The sequence below is a fragment of the Cyanistes caeruleus genome, unplaced genomic scaffold, assembly GCF_971803275.1.
Source record: "Cyanistes caeruleus unplaced genomic scaffold, bCyaCae1.hap1.1 HAP1_SCAFFOLD_232, whole genome shotgun sequence".
Lineage (NCBI taxonomy): Eukaryota > Metazoa > Chordata > Aves > Passeriformes > Paridae > Cyanistes > Cyanistes caeruleus.
The window spans coordinates 38,620-60,693 of NW_028256015.1; the positions used below are offsets into that span (position 1 = coordinate 38,620).

Below are 22,074 nucleotides of genomic sequence, written 5' to 3' on the forward strand. Positions count from 1 at the left end.
TTTGTGCGGGGAGAGCAGTGGCTGAGTTGTCAGCTGGAGCTTCAGCGAGGCTTTGTCCCTGTCTCCCATAATATGCTCCTGAGGCAGTTCAGGGAGAGTAGGGTGGAGAAGTGGACAGTGGAGCTCCAAACTCAGAGGGTTGTGACCTCAGGGGGCTGTGCTGGGGCCAGCCTTGTTTGCCTTATTCCCCAGTGACCTGGCAGAAGGGACAGAGCGCTCCCTCAGCACGTTTGCTGATAGCACAGAAGTGGGAGCAGGGGCTGATGCACCACAAGGCTGTGCTGCCCTCCAGAGGGACCTGGACAGGCTCGACAGCCGAGCAGAGAGGGACCTAACAAAGTTGCTCAGGACAAAGCCTCTAGAAGAGCTCAAATTGCGAGGCAAGAATAGTTGTTTTGGTAAGGTCATGTGGTGATGTCCAGTCAGGGGAACCACTCAATCCCTGTAAGTTACAGAGCCAGTTCCTTAACTGTGTACAGAAAGTCTTTGAGGCAAACTGCAAATTCAGAAACTTCTCCTAATATGAAGTTGGATTTTCACAATTTTCTTGCATGCTGGATGAAGCATAGGGATTCCAAAAGGGATGTGAAAGCAAGCCAATAAATCTTCTTTTCGAGTTCACACGTGTTTCCTGCTTGTTCCTTGAAGAACTTGCCAAAAAATGTTACTTTTGAAATCCATTCAAACACCTAATAGGAAAAAATATTGGCCAAAATGTTAGCCAACACTGTGTTTCTGAATAGGAACATGTTTCTTGTGTCAGTTCAAGATTTGTACCAGGGTTTGGGGATTTTGGTGTGGATGCTTTCAATGTAAGTTGCTTCTTTGCAGGACTTTGAATAATTAGACTTTGAATAATTAGATCATGCACCAGAGACAACATTTTACTGTGTCCTGCTGTCCAGTGCTGAGAAGGGTTGAGGAAGAGTCGGTGGCTGTGTGTCGATGCATAACTTGCGGGAGAGGCACCGGAGCACTTCCCAGGGCCTGGAGAAGCAAACGGGTTCCTGGTGCTGAGGACAAAGTGTCCACAGCTCGGGATTGCATGGCTGAGCTCTTCTGGCTCCTTCTGCTTCAATGCCTTGCCGAGACACAGGTTCCCTGCAGAGCCCCGCGTGCAGCTTCCCAACGCTCCCCTCTTCCTCCGCCTTCACCCTGCCTCCTGGGTAAAGGCATTCCCTGGCATTGCACCTGCTGTGCCTCCCTCCTAGTTCAGTGAAGGCATTGTTTTCCACCCAAGGGGGCTCTCCCCTGGAGACAGGAACATGGGTGAACTCCCGGTGCCCCAGCATCAGGCACGTGCAGGGTATCTCTGCTTGTCAGCCCCTGCCCTGTTTCCCTGGGGTCCCGCTGACTGTTCTAGCAGTCAATGATCTGGACTTTGCAGGAGCGTGTTTGCAAAGGCGTGAATGCGAAAACTCTACAAGAACGGTTTGCGTGTGTCCCGTCTTGGCTTTTTTCAATATAGTTGCTAGAAGGAAAGCACGGACAAAACTGGCAAAGTTCTTTAATGTGGGAAAAGCAATTGGCTCCTGAGCTGAGCACTGTAGCAAGCTCTCCAGTCAGATACAAGGTAATCTTTCATTGAATTTCCCGGGTTTCCATAGAGTCAGTGTAAAGGATGAGCTTTCTCAGAAGCTTAATAGTAATTTTTCCGCTTAATAGGAAATGTCAAATTCATGAGATCGTTAGATGACAGGAGAATTGAGGTTGGGAGGCAGCTGCAGTGGTCCCCAGCTTTATCTCCTGTTCCCAACAGTGATCAGCACGGGCATGAAATCAGGTTCATCTCAGTTTACTGCAGAGAGGTCTTGAGGAAAACATCGGTTCACCAAGAGCAGGTTTGGAATCTGTGCAGTGCAAGAGACTCTGCACAAGCTCTCTGGGCAACCGACTGCCAGGGGCAGGAGCCCTGGCGTGGCCGTGCCTGAACAGCACCTTTGTGCCTACAGTGCCACCCTCGATGGCTGCCCTGGGGCCTGGGCTTGGACCCTGCACTTGCTGCAGGAGTCTCTGGCCTGGTTCCGTGCTGACCAAAGGCTTGGAACCATGTCAGAACCGCGGTTCCCAAGGGGGCGGCCTCAAGTGGCTGCCGGGCATGTGAGGCCATGGCTGCGTGAATCTTGGGAGCAAGATGCTGATGTCAGAGTGGCCATTGTGACACGTGCAACCAAAGCCCCACAAGGGAAGGCTGGGCTCAGGCCGTGTGTCAGTGCGACCTGGCAACGGGAGGAGAAGGTAAGGCAGGGATGCAGCTGCCCAGGGACCAGAGGGGCCCCACACCTCGGAGCTCTGGGCCTGTGCTGCAGGCTCACCTGCCTCTCCCTTCCCAGAATCAGCGCAGGAACATCCAGAGGAGACCGCGGTGTTCCTGAACGCGACGACGGGAGCAGAAGGCGGACAGGAGCAGGGCTCACGCAGGGCTGACCAGGGAGTAGCACCCTCGTAGCTCTGGGCCTGTTCTCCAAATTCCCATCACTTTTCTTCCCTCCACAGAGAGAGAGGACCAGCACCTGGCGGAGACAGCGGCGTTCCTGCACAGGGACTCAGCGCTGACAGCCGCCATGTGTGACAGGGAGCAGGAGGGCCCTGATGGCAGGGAGCCAGGTGAGGGCAAAGCAGCCCCTCCCACAGCCTGGCCCAGGGGCTGTCGGGGTGGCCAGCGTGGGGCCCAGAGCAGAAGCCAAAGGAGGCAGGAGCTGCTCAGCCAGGCCAGGGCTGGCAGCCTCCTTCCTCCTCAAGTGGGGCCCAGCTGGGCCAGGGGGCAGCTGTTGGGAGCCCCGTGCCCGCAATGGCCGCTGCTCTCCAAGGCCTCCAGCCCTGCCCATCAGGCAGGCACGCAGGCAGGGACAGAGCAGCTCTTGGGGTCGATGCTGCGGGCTGAGAGCCCCACAGAGCTGCTGACGCCCGCTGCCATTGGCTCTGTCCCCTGCAGCATGCGTTTTGTGTCATCGTGTGGACGCTGACCCGGACACCTGCGGAAACAGACGGGAGAAATACGGGCTCTGTGCCCACATGTTCTGCCTGGTGAGTGGCTCCGGGCACTCCCTCCCGCATTGCAATGGGCAGTCCCTGCCACCCTGTCTTCATCACCTCTTCCCCTTTTCTGCAGTATTTTGCCACTCTTCTTTTCCGGCAAGAAAAGAAACAGGTTGGATTCCTGGGTTTTCTTCCTCAAGATATCCAATGTGCAGTCAGGCGGGCGGCACAGAAGGTGAGAGCCTGGCAAAAGAGCAGGGACATTTGTGCCAGGAGACGTTTGCCAGAGCTTAGCCCAGAGCCCCAGCAAGAAAGGCCGGCCATGCAGCCAGCTGTGGGACAAAGTCTGGCTCCCAGCAGCTCCAAAGAGGCCCTGGCACAGGTGCTTCCTCCACCAGCTGGCTCTGTGGGCTGAGAGCCAGCAGCAGCCCCATCCTGCTCCCTGCCCGCAGCCCTGGGGCTGCCTGGGGAGGCCCCGAGGCTGCCGCTGATGGGGCTGCCTGGCTCATTCCAGCACTGCTGCGTCTGCGGCCAGAGCGGGGCCACCATCATGTGCTGCGAGGAAGGCTGCGACAGATGGTTCCACCTGCCCTGTGCCAAGGAGGGCGGCTGTGTTACGCAGTACATTACCCCATACAGGTAGCTCCTCTCCCCTTCTGGCCACCCTTGGGGAAGGACCAAGACTTTCTCATTATGCCCGTCCTTTTGCCCCCAGGTCCTACTGCCCTGAGCACCGTCCAGAGCAGATGGTGCAGGTGACTCCAGAGCCGGGCACCGAATGCCCCATCTGCATGGAGCCAGTGGAAGACAGAATGACCTTTACCACCATAGTGTGCCCAACGTGCCAAAGAGCCTGGTTCCACAGGGACTGCCTCCAGGTGGGAGCCATGCCCTCAGGCCTGGGACACAGCAGGTGCTCAGCAGCACCAGGGCCTGGCTCACACTGCTTCTGTTTGCCCTGCAGGGACAGGCCATGCGTGCTGGTTTTTTCTCCTTCTGCTGCCCCCTCTGCAGAGACGATGGCATGTTCGCTGTCGAAATGTTCATCATGGGAATCCGCATCCCCTTCAGGTTGGTGTCCTTCTGCGGGGCTCACAAGACAGGAGGGTGCAAGTGCCGTGCTGTGCCAGGCCCTGCCCCAGCAGTCCAGGCCCTGCCCCATCCAGGGAGTCTGGACTTGCGCTTCTCACGGGACTTGGAAAAGCATTGGAGGAAGAGCAGGGACACCCTGTTACGTCCATGCGGTCAGGGCAGCAGAAACACATGAGCTTTTCCTTTCCCCATCAGACTGCCAACATGGGAGGACAACGACGCCTTCGCGGATCTGAGAGTGCGTCACAGCAGGTGCAATGCCAGGGAATGCCTTTACCCAGGAGGCAGGGAGGAGGCAGAGGAAGAGGGGTGAGTTGGGAAGCTGCACCCGGGGCTCTGCAGGGAACCTGTGTCTCAGGAAGGGCTCAAAGCGGAAGGAGCCAGTGGTGCTCGGCTGCACAATCCCGTGCTGGGACACTTTGTTCTCAGAGCCATCAACCCGTTTGCTTCCCCAGGCCCTGGAAGCTGCTCCTGTGCTCCTCCTGTGCTGCCGAGGGCACCCACAGGCGCTGCTCTGGCCTGACAGTGAGGAGAACCCGCTGGGAGTGTGACAGCTGTGCTGGTCTCGGCACAGGTATGAGGCAAAGCAGGCGGGTGTCCCTGGGCTGGGGCCAGTGCCCAGGCTGGGCACGGCAAAGCCCATGGGCTCCTGGAGGGCTGGGGGCAGTGTTCTGGTTGGGCATGGCCTGGGAGGCCTCTGACATTCCTGTTTGGCTTTACAGCCCCCAGGGATGAGCAGCCAGAGCTCAATGGCCCCAGCCGGATCAGACAGTCAGGACTGGAGCCTGCTCACGGCCTTTCAGAATCCGAGGCCATCAGGCCGAGCTCCAGCAGCGCAGTGCCATCGGGTCTGGCTCCCCAGTCTCCAACTCCAGGGACCAGCAGCCACAGAAGCCCCCGGCATGCAGTTTCTTCCTTGGCAGACACCGGCAGCGCACGCACACCAAGGGCAAGATCCAGCAGCTGGACGGGCCCTGAGGACAGGGTCCATTCCAGACATGCTGGGCCTGACCGCAGGCGAAGGCGCTCTCAACAGCAGAGGCGGGCCTCAGATGGGGCCGTCCGGTCGCGGAGTCGCCATGACAGGAGCAGTAGGAGAACATCAAGTGCAGAGAGGCGCAGGCAAAGGGAGACACCGTCACGGGCTTCCCGCAGACACAGCCGCTCCCGGCAGCAAGCTCATGCCCAGAGTCCACCTGCCCGGTCGAGGAGTTGCCATGACAGGAGCGGCAGGAGAACGTCGAGGGCAGAGAGGCCCAGGCGAAGGGAGACGTCCTCAGGGACGTCCCCGAGACGCAGCCGCTCCTGCGTGCAACGTCGAGCCTCGGATCAACCTGTCCGCTCCAGGAGTCGCCAGGACAGGAGCAGGAGGAGAGCAGCAAGTGCTGAGAGGCCCAGGCGCAGGGGGACACCGTCGGGGACGTCGCGCTGGAGCAACCGCTCCCGCCAGCCACGTCGGGCCTCAACTGGGACCTCCAACAGCAGCACGTAGTGTCACCTTTTCTTTCTAGTCCCTCTGTTTGCTGCCGTAAGTGAAGGTGAGAAGGGTCAGTACAGGGACCTCGAGACTTGCAGGTCTGTGGGAAAACCGAATTAGCTCTTGGCATTTCCACGATTCTTGATTTCTATGTTACCATGTATTGTGTAGGGAAAAGTCACTTAAGCACATAGCTGATTAAAAAGGACACTCATTCCTGTCTTTAGACAGATATTTCCCCACTGCTTACCCTTGAACGTGAATCCTTAATGGCTTGGATACCTTTAGGGAGACATGACGAGCAAGGTGGCTCTTAGGGAAGCTGTCTTTGAAAAGGACATGTGTTGAGTCGCTATCCTTAAACAATCTCATTTCAGTAAAGCCTTTCTTCAGTAAAGCAGAGGGAGAAAGAAGAGAGTGAGACACTGCTTTCAGTGTCTGAAGAAATCGATTGCGACACTGCTGCTGATTTAAAACACTTGCTTGGACCTTCAAAGATGAAACCGGAAAAGACAGTGGAAATAGGCTGGGACAAAGAGGATGCACAGGACTCTGCCCCAGACGAACGTCTGGGACCTTTGCCTGAAAACGACAGAACTCAGGAGTCCAGTGCTTTCCAGTTTTCCTTCTTTGGAGACACAGAGGAGTTGGGCATCAAAGAAGGTAAGAGCAGAACCCTCCTAACGGAGCCATTTCTAAGGAACGGCTTCTGGCAGGCACTGTAGAGCAATACGGTGTGAAGAAGGTCATAATCCAGAGGATTTTCAGCAGCAGAAGTCAGTACTTCTGCTGAAGCATTCTGATCCTCATTGCTGCTTGCCAAGGCTGTGGGAGATTAATGAGAGGTAACTCCTGCTTGCATCTCAGGAATTTTGAAAGGCACGCCTTGAGAAGGCATTGGGATTTTTGCAGAGCGGTGAAAAAGCTTCCCCTAAACTTCTCAAGCAGGGAAAAAGGTGGCACAGCAGTCATACCAAGTTACATGGAAGCCAACAGGATTTTAAGGAAAATGGGTGTTAAGGTAGAGGGAGGAACAAAATCCTGGAGTTGACCCCAAGCTCCATGAACATTCTGTTAGTTACTGAATTCTATTCCTGGACCTTCAGAAAAAAGAAACTGAAGGATCACTGGGGTGTCCTAAGCTCGGATAAAATAAGGCCTTATGAAATGCAGATGAAGGAATATTTAATCAAGTCTCAGTCAGGTAGGAATGAAAGGAAACCGTGCCAAGTTACCCAAAATATTAAAAAACAACACCACAAAGCAACAAGCCCACCACACTTGTGCTGAATTCAGAAGCTATTCACTGTCTTCTGGATGTGATGCTAAATGTTTAAGAATGCATAGGAGATGCCTAGAACAAAGTGGAAAATCCTGGAGGAGAGTTACAGCTCAGAAAATCAGGGAGAAGAAGATTTTGTCCTTCCTAAATCTGTCTTCTCCAGTGTAAATATTTCACTTGAAAAGAGGAATTTTTCCGGGCAAGCAGAGAAATAATTTGGTTTTGACTTGCTTTCTGTTTTGGTGCTGGTTTTGCAGAGCCTTACGTACTTGGAACGACAAAACCGGAAAACGTCAGGTGGCAACAGGATTCACATTTCCAAGACATCCCGTCTGGGGCTGCTGGTGAGCCGGAGATGTCAGAAATTGAAAAGCACCAAGGAAGGCAAGTTCCATTTGTATTTGTTGTCTACTTGGCTGTAGTAGTTGGATGCTGTGGGAATATTAATGGCAGCACTGAGAAAATGGGAAACTGACACTGCACACCTCTGAGCAGTGAGAGCCAAAAGGCAAAGACACAGTCAATTTTATTGTAAAAAGTGGGGTTCTTTAATAGAAGGCTTTATTTGCATACTATGGAGTAGAGCTCTTCCATGTACACCATTTCTCTGAGGCACTACAGCTCTAACTTGTGCTCAGGGCATTTGATAGGACCTTTGAGAATGCTAAAACCCCTTTGTACTTGTCTAGGGTTCTTTCTCTACCACGCACAGAAAGTGCTAGAGTTCTCTTCTTCTCCATAGATGACGAACGCCTAAGAGGTATGACACAACTTGTTCAGTCCCCTTTTCTATATTTTTCCCTTTTAAACCCTTAATGGACTTGAGTAAGGAGGAAAAGATGCCTCCTGGTTATGAATGCTCTGTAGTCAAAATTTGCCATCCTTTCTTGTGGTCAAAGTTGTGGTAGAATCCCACGAGACAGTCCTGGTAAAAAATAAAGGCTGAGCAGCTTTCTGCCTTTCCTTTCTTTCAGATAATTACCTCATAGCTATAGGAACTTGTAGAGCTTAGGGAAAAAATAGTCACTAGACAGGTTACCGAGACATTTGGGATCTTTTCAGGTAGGTCTATCATTTTTAACTTTTTCCTGTCTTTCTGGTGTTACTGTTAGGAATGCTGTGGGTTCTTGTCAGCGACATATGTCCGTGCGGTTCTTCATCCTAGTGAATCTGGGGCTTGCTCTTCTGAAGCCAGTGAATTTTCTATTTCAAAACAAAGACAACAACAACAAAAGAAAACATACACAGCCCCAAAAATTACACAGGTTGCCAAAACAATTGCTTGTTCTATTTTGTAGACTATAGTCTCAAGTCAGGCTTAAATGACGTTCCTTTCTTGAGACTTGTTAGATAACGCTGGTGAAATGTATGGCTGTGTTCATACAGTTACTGCCCTGCAATCTTCCAGCCCATCAGATTTGCAGGGTGTGTTAGAATGGAGATCTCAGCCCTTGGCAGGCAGCGCTTCTGGGGGGCAGCTGTGGGATCCTGCTGCTGAGCATTTAATGCAAGAGCTGCTGTTTCACTGCAATTTAGATTTCAGCATGTTCAGGGAGACAGCTGCTGTCTTTCATTTTTCTTAGTACACCAGGCTGCAGTAGGGAACGTTTCTGTTGGAGCCGACATGTGGTGGGGGGCAAGAGAATAGGAGGGACGTGAAGAATAGAGCTTCTGACTTGACTGTTGTGTTGTTCATTCATGTTTGTTGGGAGCAGCAGCAGAATCACAAGTGTTGAACCCTATTGATTGGTGTTCTGTTGTGTTTTCTTTTGTGCAGAGGGCCCAAAGTAATTTTTTGTAGATCTGTAGAGTTCAGTGAAGAATAAGAGGGTTGGGAAGAAAGACGTAGATTATTGCTTGAGGTGAGTATGGAACATCTGTTCCCTGGTAACTGTGGCTGAATGCTGAGCATGGGGAGGGAACACAGCTATGGATGTGCACGCAAAATTAATTCAGGACCTCCAGAAGAGCCTGAAGCTTTGTAACTGTCAGGGAACAAAAGGCTGTTAGTATACTGGTGTGTGTAACATCATGTTGTGATGTCCAGCCACGTAAATCACTGCATCTCTCTCTGTTACAGGAGCAGCTAGCTAACTAGGTGTAAGGGAAGTGTTTAAGAGAAACAGTGAATTTAGAGACTTCTGCGAGTAGTGGATTCAAAAACTTCTCCTAGGAATATGTTAGGTTTTCATTAGTTTCTGGATCGTCTTAGGAAGCATAAGAATTCCAAATGGAAACTGAAACCAAACTAATAAAACCTTTCTTGAAAAGAATCATGTCGTATTTGTTCCTTGAAGAAGTTGCCAAACAACATTACCTTTTAAATCCTTTCAAGGACCTAACAGGAAAAAATACTGTCAAACCCGGTTAGGCAGTGTTTCTGAGCTGGCGCTGATGCTCTCGGGTTCCGGGGAGCCACGGGAAGGCTCCAGTCCAGACCGTCCGCTCAGGCTGGGGCCATTGAGCTCTGGCTCGGCCCTGGAGGCTGTGAGGGCAATCAGCAATGTCAAAGGCCTCCCAGGCCTGGGCCAGGCTGGGCCGGAGCAGGGCCCCCAGCACTCCAGGAGCCTACGGGCTCTGCCAGGCCCAAAAGGACACTGCCCCCTGCCCAGGGGTGTCTTGGCCTGACAGCCGAGCCCAGAGCAGCAGAGCTGTCACACTCCCCGCTGGTTCTGGTCGCTCTCAGGCACGAGCAACGCCCGTGGGTGCCCTGGGCAGCACAGGAGCAGCACAGGGGCACTTGCCAGGGCCTGGGGAAGCACAGGGGTCAGCCTTTACACAACGACACAGCAGGCATGCTGCAGGGGACAGAGCCAATGGCAGCGGGCATGAGCAGCTCTGTGGGGCTCTCAGCCCGCAGCATCGACCCCAAGAGCTGCTCTGTCCCTGCCTGCGTGCCTGGCTGATGGGCAGGGCTGGAGGCCTTGGAGAGCAGCGGCCATTGCGGGCACGGGGCTCCCAACAGCTGCCCCCTGGCCCAGCTGGGCCCCACTTGAGGAGGAAGGAGGCTGCCAGCCCTGGCCTGGCTGAGCAGCTCCTGCCTCCTTTGGCCTCTGCTCTGGGCCCCATGCTGGCCACCCTGACAGTCCCTGGGCCAGGCTGTAGGAGGGCTGCTTTGCCCTCACCTGGCTCCCTGCCATCAGGGCCCTCCTGCTGCCTGTCGCACATGGCGGCTGTCAGCGCTGAGTCCCTGTCCAGGAACAACACGGTGTCCTCGAGGTGCTGGTCCTGTCTCTCTGTGGAGGGAAGAAGGGTGTGGGGAATTTGCAGGACATGCCCAGAGCAATGAGGGTGCTACTCCCTGATCAGCCCTGCGTGAGCCCTGCTCCTGTCCGCCTTCTGCTCCCGTCGTCGCGTTCAGGAACACCGCGGTCTCCTCTGGATGTTCCTGCGCTGATTCTGGGAAGGGAGAGGCAGGTGAGCCTGCAGCACAGGCCCAGAGCCCCGAGGTGTGGGGCCCCTCTGGTCCCTGGGCAGCTGCATCCCTGCCTTACCTTCTCCTCCCGTTGCCAGGTCGCACTGACACACGGCCTGAGCCCTGCCTTCCCTTTTGGGGCCAGGGGAAATCTCTGCTCCTGGCCCCGGCACTGGGAGCTCTCTCAGCCAGTCAGGGAAGGTGATGCTTCGCAAGAGAGGCATGAGCATTGCAGGAAAGCCTGCATCACTGCAGTCTTCCCAAAGGGCACCAAGAAGAAGCCAAGAAACTGCAGGCCCATCAGCCTCTCCTCCATCTCCCGACAGGTGACACAACACCTCCTCCTGGATGTCATCTCCAAAGCTCGGGAATAACAGGAAGGGAAAACCATGCTTGAGGAATCTCATAGCCACCTGTGCTGCAGTGACTGGCTGGGTTTGTGCGGGGAGAGCAGTGGCTGAGTTGTCAGCTGGAGCTTCAGCGAGGCTTTGTCCCTGTCTCCCATAATATGCTCCTGAGGCAGTTCAGGGAGAGTAGGGTGGAGAAGTGAACAGTGGAGCTCCAAACTCAGAGGGTTGTGACCTCAGGGGGCTGTGCTGGGGCCAGCCTTGTTTGCCTTATTCCCCAGTGACCTGGCAGAAGGGACAGAGCGCTCCCTCAGCACGTTTGCTGATAGCACAGAAGTGGGAGCAGGGGCTGATGCACCACAAGGCTGTGTTGCCCTCCAGAGGGACCTGGACAGGCTCGACAGCCGAGCAGAGAGGGACCTAACAAAGTTGCTCAGGACAAAGCCTCTAGAAGAGCTCAAATTGCGAGGCAAGAATAGTTGTTTTGGTAAGGTCATGTGGTGATGTCCAGTCAGGGGAACCACTCAATCCCTGTAAGTTCCAGAGCCAGTTCCTTAACTGTGTACAGAAAGTCTTTGAGGCAAACTGCAAATTCAGAAACTTCTCCTAATATGAAGTTGGATTTTCACAATTTTCTTGCATGCTGGATGAAGCATAGGGATTCCAAAAGGGATGTGAAAGCAAGCCAATAAATCTTCTTTTCGAGTTCACACGTGTTTCCTGCTTGTTCCTTGAAGAACTTGCCAAAAAATGTTACTTTTGAAATCCATTCAAACACCTAATAGGAAAAAATATTGGCCAAAATGTTAGCCAACACTGTGTTTCTGAATAGGAACATGTTTCTTGTGTCAGTTCAAGATTTGTACCAGGGTTTGGGGATTTTGGTGTGGATGCTTTCAATGTAAGTTGCTTCTTTGCAGGACTTTGAATAATTAGACTTTGAATAATTAGATCATGCACCAGAGACAACATTTTACTGTGTCCTGCTGTCCAGTGCTGAGAAGGGTTGAGGAAGAGTCGGTGGCTGTGTGTCGATGCATAACTTGCGGGAGAGGCACCGGAGCACTTCCCAGGGCCTGGAGAAGCAAACGGGTTCCTGGTGCTGAGGACAAAGTGTCCACAGCTCGGGATTGCATGGCTGAGCTCTTCTGGCTCCTTCTGCTTCAATGCCTTGCCGAGACACAGGTTCCCTGCAGAGCCCCGCGTGCAGCTTCCCAACGCTCCCCTCTTCCTCCGCCTCCACCCTGCCTCCTGGGTAAAGGCATTCCCTGGCATTGCACCTGCTGTGCCTCCCTCCTAGTTCAGTGAAGGCATTGTTTTCCACCCAAGGGGGCTCTCCCCTGGAGACAGGAACATGGGTGAACTCCCGGTGCCCCAGCATCAGGCACGTGCAGGGTATCTCTGCTTGTCAGCCCCTGCCCTGTTTCCCTGGGGTCCCGCTGACTGTTCTAGCAGTCAATGATCTGGACTTTGCAGGAGCGTGTTTGCAAAGGTGTGAATGCGAAAACTCTACAAGAACGGTTTGCGTGTGTCCCGTCTTGACTTTTTTCAATATAGTTGCTAGAAGGAAAGCACGGACAAAACTGGCAAAGTTCTTTAATGTGGGAAAAGCAATTGGCTCCTGAGCTGAGCACTGTAGCAAGCTCTCCAGTCAGATACAAGGTAATCTTTCATTGAATTTCCCGGGTTTCCATAGAGTCAGTGTAAAGGATGAGCTTTCTCAGAAGCTTAATAGTAATTTTTCCGCTTAATAGGAAATGTCAAATTCATGAGATCGTTAGATGACAGGAGAATTGAGGTTGGGAGGCAGCTGCAGTGGTCCCCAGCTTTATCTCCTGTTCCCAACAGTGATCAGCACGGGCATGAAATCAGGTTCATCTCAGTTTACTGCAGAGAGGTCTTGAGGAAAACATCGGTTCACCAAGAGCAGGTTTGGAATCTGTGCAGTGCAAGAGACTCTGCACAAGCTCTCTGGGCAACCGACTGCCAGGGGCAGGAGCCCTGGCGTGGCCGTGCCTGAACAGCACCTTTGTGCCTACAGTGCCACCCTCGATGGCTACCCTGGGGCCTGGGCTTGGACCCTGCACTTGCTGCAGGAGTCTCTGGCCTGGTTCCGTGCTGACCAAAGGCTTGGAACCATGTCAGAACCGCGGTTCCCAAGGGGGCGGCCTCAAGTGGCTGCCGGGCATGTGAGGCCATGGCTGCGTGAATCTTGGGAGCAAGATGCTGATGTCAGAGTGGCCATTGTGACACGTGCAACCAAAGCCCCACAAGGGAAGGCTGGGCTCAGGCCGTGTGTCAGTGCGACCTGGCAACGGGAGGAGAAGGTAAGGCAGGGATGCAGCTGCCCAGGGACCAGAGGGGCCCCACACCTCGGAGCTCTGGGCCTGTGCTGCAGGCTCACCTGCCTCTCCCTTCCCAGAATCAGCGCAGGAACATCCAGAGGAGACCGCGGTGTTCCTGAACGCGACGACGGGAGCAGAAGGCGGACAGGAGCAGGGCTCACGCAGGGCTGACCAGGGAGTAGCACCCTCGTAGCTCTGGGCCTGTTCTCCAAATTCCCATCACTTTTCTTCCCTCCACAGAGAGAGAGGACCAGCACCTGGCGGAGACAGCGGCGTTCCTGCACAGGGACTCAGCGCTGACAGCCGCCATGTGTGACAGGGAGCAGGAGGGCCCTGATGGCAGGGAGCCAGGTGAGGGCAAAGCAGCCCCTCCCACAGCCTGGCCCAGGGGCTGTCGGGGTGGCCAGCGTGGGGCCCAGAGCAGAAGCCAAAGGAGGCAGGAGCTGCTCAGCCAGGCCAGGGCTGGCAGCCTCCTTCCTCCTCAAGTGGGGCCCAGCTGGGCCAGGGGGCAGCTGTTGGGAGCCCCGTGCCCGCAATGGCCGCTGCTCTCCAAGGCCTCCAGCCCTGCCCATCAGCCAGGCACGCAGGCAGGGACAGAGCAGCTCTTGGGGTCGATGCTGCGGGCTGAGAGCCCCACAGAGCTGCTGACGCCCGCTGCCATTGGCTCTGTCCCCTGCAGCATGCGTTTTGTGTCATCGTGTGGACGCTGACCCGGACACCTGCGGAAACAGACGGGAGAAATACGGGCTCTGTGCCCACATGTTCTGCCTGGTGAGTGGCTCCGGGCACTCCCTCCCGCATTGCAATGGGCAGTCCCTGCCACCCTGTCTTCATCACCTCTTCCCCTTTTCTGCAGTATTTTGCCACTCTTCTTTTCCGGCAAGAAAAGAAACAGGTTGGATTCCTGGGTTTTCTTCCTCAAGATATCCAATGTGCAGTCAGGCGGGCGGCACAGAAGGTGAGAGCCTGGCAAAAGAGCAGGGACATTTGTGCCAGGAGACGTTTGCCAGAGCTTAGCCCAGAGCCCCAGCAAGAAAGGCCGGCCATGCAGCCAGCTGTGGGACAAAGTCTGGCTCCCAGCAGCTCCAAAGAGGCCCTGGCACAGGTGCTTCCTCCACCAGCTGGCTCTGTGGGCTGAGAGCCAGCAGCAGCCCCATCCTGCTCCCTGCCCGCAGCCCTGGGGCTGCCTGGGGAGGCCCCGAGGCTGCCGCTGATGGGGCTGCCTGGCTCATTCCAGCACTGCTGCGTCTGCGGCCAGAGCGGGGCCACCATCATGTGCTGCGAGGAAGGCTGCGACAGATGGTTCCACCTGCCCTGTGCCAAGGAGGGCGGCTGTGTTACGCAGTACATTGCCCCATACAGGTAGCTCCTCTCCCCTTCTGGCCACCCTTGGGGAAGGACCAAGACTTTCTCATTATGCCCGTCCTTTTGCCCCCAGGTCCTACTGCCCTGAGCACCGTCCAGAGCAGATGGTGCAGGTGACTCCAGAGCCGGGCACCGAATGCCCCATCTGCATGGAGCCAGTGGAAGACAGAATGACCTTTACCACCATAGTGTGCCCAACGTGCCAAAGAGCCTGGTTCCACAGGGACTGCCTCCAGGTGGGAGCCATGCCCTCAGGCCTGGGACACAGCAGGTGCTCAGCAGCACCAGGGCCTGGCTCACACTGCTTCTGTTTGCCCTGCAGGGACAGGCCATGCGTGCTGGTTTTTTCTCCTTCTGCTGCCCCCTCTGCAGAGACGATGGCATGTTCGCTGTCGAAATGTTCATCATGGGAATCCGCATCCCCTTCAGGTTGGTGTCCTTCTGCGGGGCTCACAAGACAGGAGGGTGCAAGTGCCGTGCTGTGCCAGGCCCTGCCCCAGCAGTCCAGGCCCTGCCCCATCCAGGGAGTCTGGACTTGCGCTTCTCACGGGACTTGGAAAAGCATTGGAGGAAGAGCAGGGACACCCTGTTACGTCCATGCGGTCAGGGCAGCAGAAACACATGAGCTTTTCCTTTCCCCATCAGACTGCCAACATGGGAGGACAACGACGCCTTCGCGGATCTGAGAGTGCGTCACAGCAGGTGCAATGCCAGGGAATGCCTTTACCCAGGAGGCAGGGAGGAGGCAGAGGAAGAGGGGTGAGTTGGGAAGCTGCACCCGGGGCTCTGCAGGGAACCTGTGTCTCAGGAAGGGCTCAAAGCGGAAGGAGCCAGTGGTGCTCGGCTGCACAATCCCGTGCTGGGACACTTTGTTCTCAGAGCCATCAACCCGTTTGCTTCCCCAGGCCCTGGAAGCTGCTCCTGTGCTCCTCCTGTGCTGCCGAGGGCACCCACAGGCGCTGCTCTGGCCTGACAGTGAGGAGAACCCGCTGGGAGTGTGACAGCTGTGCTGGTCTCGGCACAGGTATGAGGCAAAGCAGGCGGGTGTCCCTGGGCTGGGGCCAGTGCCCAGGCTGGGCACGGCAAAGCCCATGGGCTCCTGGAGGGCTGGGGGCAGTGTTCTGGTTGGGCATGGCCTGGGAGGCCTCTGACATTCCTGTTTGGCTTTACAGCCCCCAGGGATGAGCAGCCAGAGCTCAATGGCCCCAGCCGGATCAGACAGTCAGGACTGGAGCCTGCTCACGGCCTTTCAGAATCCGAGGCCATCAGGCCGAGCTCCAGCAGCGCAGTGCCATCGGGTCTGGCTCCCCAGTCTCCAACTCCAGGGACCAGCAGCCACAGAAGCCCCCGGCATGCAGTTTCTTCCTTGGCAGACACCGGCAGCGCACGCACACCAAGGGCAAGATCCAGCAGCTGGACGGGCCCTGAGGACAGGGTCCATTCCAGACATGCTGGGCCTGACCGCAGGCGAAGGCGCTCTCAACAGCAGAGGCGGGCCTCAGATGGGGCCGTCCGGTCGCGGAGTCGCCATGACAGGAGCAGTAGGAGAACATCAAGTGCAGAGAGGCGCAGGCAAAGGGAGACACCGTCGCGGGCTTCCCGCAGACACAGCCGCTCCCGGCAGCAAGCTCATGCCCAGAGTCCACCTGCCCGGTCGAGGAGTTGCCATGACAGGAGCGGCAGGAGAACGTCGAGGGCAGAGAGGCCCAGGCGAAGGGAGACGTCCTCAGGGACGTCCCCGAGACGCAGCCGCTCCTGCGTGCAACGTCGAGCCTCGGATCAACCTGTCCGCTCCAGGAGTCGCCAGGACAGGAGCAGGAGGAGAGCAGCAAGTGCTGAGAGGCCCAGGCGCAGGGGGACACCGTCGGGGACGTCGCGCTGGAGCAACCGCTCCCGCCAGCCACGTCGGGCCTCAACTGGGACCTCCAACAGCAGCACGTAGTGTCACCTTTTCTTTCTAGTCCCTCTGTTTGCTGCCGTAAGTGAAGGTGAGAAGGGTCAGTACAGGGACCTCGAGACTTGCAGGTCTGTGGGAAAACCGAATTAGCTCTTGGCATTTCCACGATTCTTGATTTCTATGTTACCATGTATTGTGTAGGGAAAAGTCACTTAAGCACATAGCTGATTAAAAAGGACACTCATTCCTGTCTTTAGACAGATATTTCCCCACTGCTTACCCTTGAACGTGAATCCTTAATGGCTTGGATACCTTTAGGGAGACATGACGAGCAAGGTGGCTCTTAGGGAAGCTGTCTTTGAAAAGGACATGTGTTGAGTCGCTATCCTTAAACAATCTCATTTCAGTAAAGCCTTTCTTCAGTAAAGCAGAGGGAGAAAGAAGAGAGTGAGACACTGCTTTCAGTGTCTGAAGAAATCGATTGCGACACTGCTGCTGATTTAAAACACTTGCTTGGACCTTCAAAGATGAAACCGGAAAAGACAGTGGAAACAGGCTGGGACAAAGAGGATGCACAGGACTCTGCCCCAGACGAACGTCTGGGACCTTTGCCTGAAAACGACAGAACTCAGGAGTCCAGTGCTTTCCAGTTTTCCTTCTTTGGAGACACAGAGGAGTTGGGCATCAAAGAAGGTAAGAGCAGAACCCTCCTAACGGAGCCATTTCTAAGGAACGGCTTCTGGCAGGCACTGTAGAGCAATACGGTGTAAAGAAGGTCATAATCCAGAGGATTTTCAGCAGCAGAAGTCAGTACTTCTGCTGAAGCATTCTGATCCTCATTGCTGCTTGCCAAGGCTGTGGGAGATTAATGAGAGGTAACTCCTGCTTGCATCTCAGGAATTTTGAAAGGCACGCCTTGAGAAGGCATTGGGATTTTTGCAGAGCGGTGAAAAAGCTTCCCCTAAACTTCTCAAGCAGGGAAAAAGGTGGCACAGCAGTCATACCAAGTTACATGGAAGCCAACAGGATTTTAAGGAAAATGGGTGTTAAGGTAGAGGGAGGAACAAAATCCTGGAGTTGACCCCAAGCTCCATGAACATTCTGTTAGTTACTGAATTCTATTCCTGGACCTTCAGAAAAAAGAAACTGAAGGATCACTGGGGTGTCCTAAGCTCGGATAAAATAAGGCCTTATGAAATGCAGATGAAGGAATATTTAATCAAGTCTCAGTCAGGTAGGAATGAAAGGAAACCGTGCCAAGTTACCCAAAATATTAAAAAACAACACCACAAAGCAACAAGCCCACCACACTTGTGCTGAATTCAGAAGCTATTCACTGTCTTCTGGATGTGATGCTAAATGTTTAAGAATGCATAGGAGATGCCTAGAACAAAGTGGAAAATCCTGGAGGAGAGTTACAGCTCAGAAAATCAGGGAGAAGAAGATTTTGTCCTTCCTAAATCTGTCTTCTCCAGTGTAAATATTTCACTTGAAAAGAGGAATTTTTCCGGGCAAGCAGAGAAATAATTTGGTTTTGACTTGCTTTCTGTTTTGGTGCTGGTTTTGCAGAGCCTTACGTACTTGGAACGACAAAACCGGAAAACGTCAGGTGGCAACAGGATTCACATTTCCAAGACATCCCGTCTGGGGCTGCTGGTGAGCCGGAGATGTCAGAAATTGAAAAGCACCAAGGAAGGCAAGTTCCATTTGTATTTGTTGTCTACTTGGCTGTAGTAGTTGGATGCTGTGGGAATATTAATGGCAGCACTGAGAAAATGGGAAACTGACACTGCACACCTCTGAGCAGTGAGAGCCAAAAGGCAAAGACACAGTCAATTTTATTGTAAAAAGTGGGGTTCTTTAATAGAAGGCTTTATTTGCATACTATGGAGTAGAGCTCTTCCATGTACACCATTTCTCTGAGGCACTACAGCTCTAACTTGTGCTCAGGGCATTTGATAGGACCTTTGAGATTGATAAAACCCCTTTGTACTTGTCTAGGGTTCTTTCTCTACCACGCACAGAAAGTGCTAGAGTTTTCTTCTACTTCATAGATGACGAACGCCTAAGAGGTATGACACAACTTGTTCAGTCCCCTTTTCTATATTTTTCCCTTTTAAACCCTTACTGGACTTGAGTAAGGAGGAAAAGATGCCTCCTGGTTATGAATGCTCTGTAGTCAAAATTTGCCATCCTTTCTTGTGGTCAAAGTTGTGGTAGAATCCCACGAGACAGTCCTGGTAAAAAATAAAGGCTGAGCAGCTTTCTGCCTTTCCTTTCTTTCAGATAATTACCTCATAGCTATAGGAACTTGTAGAGCTTAGGGAAAAAATAGTCACTAGACAGGTTACCGAGACATTTGGGATCTTTTCAGGTAGGTCTATCATTTTTAACTTTTTCCTGTCTTTCTGGTGTTACTGTTAGGAATGCTGAGGGTTCTTGTCAGCGACATATGTCCGTGCGGTTCTTCATCCTAGTGAATCTGGGGCTTTCTCTTCTGAAGCCAGTAAATTTTCTATTTCAAAACAAAGACAACAACAACAAAAGAAAACATACACAGCCCCAAAAATTACACAGGTTGCCAAAACAATTGCTTGTTCTGTTTTGTAGACTACAGTCTCAAGTCAGGCTTAAATGACGTTCCTTTCTTGAGACTTGTTAGATAACGCTGATGAAATGTATGGCTGTGTTCATACAGTTACTGCCCTGCAATCTTCCAGCCCATCAGATTTGCAGGGTGTGTTAGAATGGAGATCTCAGCCCTTGGCAGGCAGCGCTTCTGGGGGGCAGCTGTGGGATCCTGCTGCTGAGCATTTAATGCAAGAGCTGCTGTTTCACTGCAATTTAGATTTCAGCATGTTCAGGGAGACAGCTGCTGCCTTTCATTTTTCTTAGTACACCAGGCTGCAGTAGGGAACGTTTCTGTTGGAGCCGACATGTGGTGGGGGGCAAGAGAATAGGAGGGACGTGAAGAATAGAGCTTCTGACTTGACTGTTGTGTTGTTCATTCATGTTTGTTGGGAGCAGCAGCAGAATCACAAGTGTTGAACCCTATTGATTGGTGTTCTGTTGTGTTTTCTTTTGTGCAGAGGGCCCAAAGTAATTTTTTGTAGATCTGTAGAGTTCAGTGAAGAATAAGAGGGTTGGGAAGAAAGACGTAGATTATTGCTTGAGGTGAGTATGGAACATCTGTTCCCTGGTAACTGTGGCTGAATGCTGAGCATGGGGAGGGAACACGGCTATGGATGTGCACGCAAAATTAATTCAGGACCTCCAGAAGAGCCTGAAGCTTTGTAACTGTCAGGGAACAAAAGGCTGTTAGTATACTGGTGTGTGTAACATCATGTTGTGATGTCCAGCCACGTAAATCACTGCATCTCTCTCTGTTACAGGAGCAGCTAGCTAACTAGGTGTAAGGGAAGTGTTTAAGAGAAACAGTGAATTTAGAGACTTCTGCGAGTAGTGGATTCAAAAACTTCTCCTAGGAATATGTTAGGTTTTCATTAGTTTCTGGATCGTCTTAGGAAGCATAAGAATTCCAAATGGAAACTGAAACCAAACTAATAAAACCTTTCTTGAAAAGAATCATGTCGTATTTGTTCCTTGAAGAAGTTGCCAAACAACATTACCTTTTAAATCATTTCAAGGACCTAACAGGAAAAAATACTGTCAAACCCGGTTAGGCAGTGTTTCTGAGCTGGCGCTGATGCTCTCGGGTTCCGGGGAGCCACGGGAAGGCTCCAGTCCAGACTGTCCGGACAGGCTGGGGCCATTGAGCTCTGGCTCGGCCCTGGAGGCTGTGAGGGCAATCAGCAATGTCAAAGGCCTCCCAGGCCTGGGCCAGGCTGGGCCGGAGCAGGGCCCCCAGCCCTCCAGGAGCCTACGGGCTCTGCCAGGCCCAAAAGGACACTGCCCCCTGCCCAGGGGTGTCTTGGCCTGACAGCCGAGCCCAGGGCAGCGGAGCTGTCACACTCCCCGCTGGTTCTGGTCGCTCTCAGGCACGAGCAACGCCCGTGGGTGCCCTGGGCAGCACAGGAGCAGCACAGGGGCACTTGCCAGGGCCTGGGGAAGCACAGGGGTCAGCCTTTACACAACGACACAGCAGGCATGCTGCAGGGGACAGAGCCAATGGCAGCGGGCGTCAGCAGCTCTGTGGGGCTCTCAGCCCGCAGCATCGACCCCAAGAGCTGCTCTGTTCCTGCCTGCGTGCCTGGCTGATGGGCAGGGCTGGAGGCCTTGGAGAGCAGCGGCCATTGCGGGCACGGGGCTCCCAACAGCTGCCCCCTGGCCCAGCTGGGCCCCACTTGAGGAGGAAGGAGGCTGCCAGCCCTGGCCTGGCTGAGCAGCTCCTGCCTCCTTTGGCTTCTGCTCTGGGCCCCACGCTGGCCACCCCGACAGCCCCTGGGCCAGGCTGTAGGAGGGGCTGCTTTGCCATCACCTGGCTCCCTGCCATCAGGGCCCTCCTGCTCCCTGTCGCACATGGCGGCTGTCAGCGCTGAGTCCCTGTCCAGGAACAACACGGTGTCCTCGAGGTGCTGGTGCTGTCTCTCTGTGGAGGGAAGAAGGGTGTGGGGAATTTGCAGGACATGCCCAGAGCAATGAGGGTGCTACTCCCTGATCAGCCCTGCGTGAGCCCTGCTCCTGTCCGCCTTCTGCTCCCGTCGTCGCGTTCAGGAACACCGCGGTCTCCTCTGGATGTTCCTGCGCTGATTCTGGGAAGGGAGAGGCAGGTGAGCCTGCAGCACAGGCCCAGAGCTCCGAGGTGTGGGGCCCCTCTGGTCCCTGGGCAGCTGCATCCCTGCCTTACCTTCTCCTCCCGTTGCCACGTCGCACTGACACACGGCCCGAGCCCTGCCTTCCCTTTTGGGGCCAGGGGAAATCTCTGCTCCTGGCCCCGGCACTGGGAGCTCTCTCAGCCAGTCAGGGAAGGTGATGCTTCGCAAGAGAGGCATGAGCATTGCAGGAAAGCCTGCATCACTGCAGTCTTCCCAAAGGGCACCAAGAAGAAGCCAAGAAACTGCAGGCCCATCAGCCTCTCCTCCATCTCCCGACAGGTGACACAACACCTCCTCCTGGATGTCATCTCCAAAGCTCGGGAATAACAGGAAGGGAAAACCATGCTTGAGGAATCTCATAGCCACCTGTGCTGCAGTGACTGGCTGGGTTTGTGCGGGGAGAGCAGTGGCTGAGTTGTCAGCTGGAGCTTCAGCGAGGCTTTGTCCCTGTCTCCCATAATATGCTCCTGAGGCAGTTCAGGGAGAGTAGGGTGGAGAAGTGGACAGTGGAGCTCCAAACTCAGAGGGTTGTGACCTCAGGGGGCCGTGCTGGGGCCAGCCTTGTTTGCCTTATTCCCCAGTGACCTGGCAGAAGGGACAGAGCGCTCCCTCAGCACGTTTGCTGATAGCACAGAAGTGGGAGCAGGGGCTGATGCACCACAAGGCTGTGCTGCCCTCCAGAGGGACCTGGACAGGCTCGACAGCCGAGCAGAGAGGGACCTAACAAAGTTGCTCAGGACAAAGCCTCTAGAAGAGCTCAAATTGCGAGGCAAGAATAGTTGTTTTGGTAAGGTCATGTGGTGATGTCCAGTCAGGGGAACCACTCAATCCCTGTAAGTTCCAGAGCCAGTTCCTTAACTGTGTACAGAAAGTCTTTGAGGCAAACTGCAAATTCAGAAACTTCTCCTAATATGAAGTTGGATTTTCACAATTTTCTTGCATGCTGGATGAAGCATAGGGATTCCAAAAGGGATGTGAAAGCAAGCCAATAAATCTTCTTTTCGAGTTCACACGTGTTTCCTGCTTGTTCCTTGAAGAACTTGCCAAAAAATGTTACTTTTGAAATCCATTCAAACACCTAATAGGAAAAAATATTGACC

The 22,074-nt window shown here is 54.0% G+C and overlaps 2 protein-coding genes across 2 annotated transcripts; both read left to right on the plus strand.

Annotated features, from left to right (window-relative positions):
• The first annotated feature begins 2,157 nt into the window (after positions 1 to 2,157).
• On the plus strand, positions 2,158 to 9,100 carry LOC147645547 (E3 ubiquitin-protein ligase PHF7-like). Its single transcript, XM_086874485.1, has 16 exons — positions 2,158 to 2,238; positions 2,334 to 2,607; positions 2,936 to 3,027; positions 3,113 to 3,214; positions 3,494 to 3,618; positions 3,695 to 3,857; positions 3,944 to 4,050; positions 4,267 to 4,380; positions 4,527 to 4,645; positions 4,794 to 5,609; positions 5,926 to 6,211; positions 7,088 to 7,214; positions 7,520 to 7,590; positions 7,805 to 7,892; positions 8,608 to 8,692; positions 8,911 to 9,100. The coding sequence occupies exons 2-10, from the start codon at positions 2,565 to 2,567 to the stop codon at positions 5,561 to 5,563; spliced, it is 1,635 nt and encodes a 544-aa protein (XP_086730611.1). The 5' UTR covers positions 2,158 to 2,238; positions 2,334 to 2,564; the 3' UTR covers positions 5,564 to 5,609; positions 5,926 to 6,211; positions 7,088 to 7,214; positions 7,520 to 7,590; positions 7,805 to 7,892; positions 8,608 to 8,692; positions 8,911 to 9,100.
• A 3,587-nt stretch (positions 9,101 to 12,687) lies between these two features.
• On the plus strand, positions 12,688 to 19,784 carry LOC147645548 (E3 ubiquitin-protein ligase PHF7-like). The gene is made up of 16 exons (XM_086874487.1): positions 12,688 to 12,919; positions 13,015 to 13,288; positions 13,617 to 13,708; positions 13,794 to 13,895; positions 14,175 to 14,299; positions 14,376 to 14,538; positions 14,625 to 14,731; positions 14,948 to 15,061; positions 15,208 to 15,326; positions 15,475 to 16,290; positions 16,607 to 16,892; positions 17,769 to 17,895; positions 18,201 to 18,271; positions 18,486 to 18,573; positions 19,289 to 19,373; positions 19,592 to 19,784. Exons 2-10 carry the CDS (start codon positions 13,246 to 13,248, stop codon positions 16,242 to 16,244), a joined length of 1,635 nt encoding a protein of 544 aa, XP_086730613.1. The 5' UTR covers positions 12,688 to 12,919; positions 13,015 to 13,245; the 3' UTR covers positions 16,245 to 16,290; positions 16,607 to 16,892; positions 17,769 to 17,895; positions 18,201 to 18,271; positions 18,486 to 18,573; positions 19,289 to 19,373; positions 19,592 to 19,784.
• The last annotated feature ends 2,290 nt before the right edge of the window (positions 19,785 to 22,074 follow it).

Excerpts from the sequence above, each read along its gene's own strand:
- LOC147645548 (XM_086874487.1), top strand. The coding sequence starts at position 13,246 with ATGTGTGACAGGGAGCAGGAGGGCCCTGATGGCAGGGAGCCAG. Across the intron at positions 13,289-13,616 it reads CCCTGATGGCAGGGAGCCAG|CATGCGTTTTGTGTCATCGT; the intron begins GTGAGGGCAAAG and ends TGTCCCCTGCAG. Across the intron at positions 13,896-14,174 it reads TCAGGCGGGCGGCACAGAAG|CACTGCTGCGTCTGCGGCCA; the intron begins GTGAGAGCCTGG and ends GGCTCATTCCAG.
- LOC147645547 (XM_086874485.1), top strand. The coding sequence starts at position 2,565 with ATGTGTGACAGGGAGCAGGAGGGCCCTGATGGCAGGGAGCCAG. Across the intron at positions 2,608-2,935 it reads CCCTGATGGCAGGGAGCCAG|CATGCGTTTTGTGTCATCGT; the intron begins GTGAGGGCAAAG and ends TGTCCCCTGCAG. Across the intron at positions 3,028-3,112 it reads GTGCCCACATGTTCTGCCTG|TATTTTGCCACTCTTCTTTT; the intron begins GTGAGTGGCTCC and ends CCTTTTCTGCAG.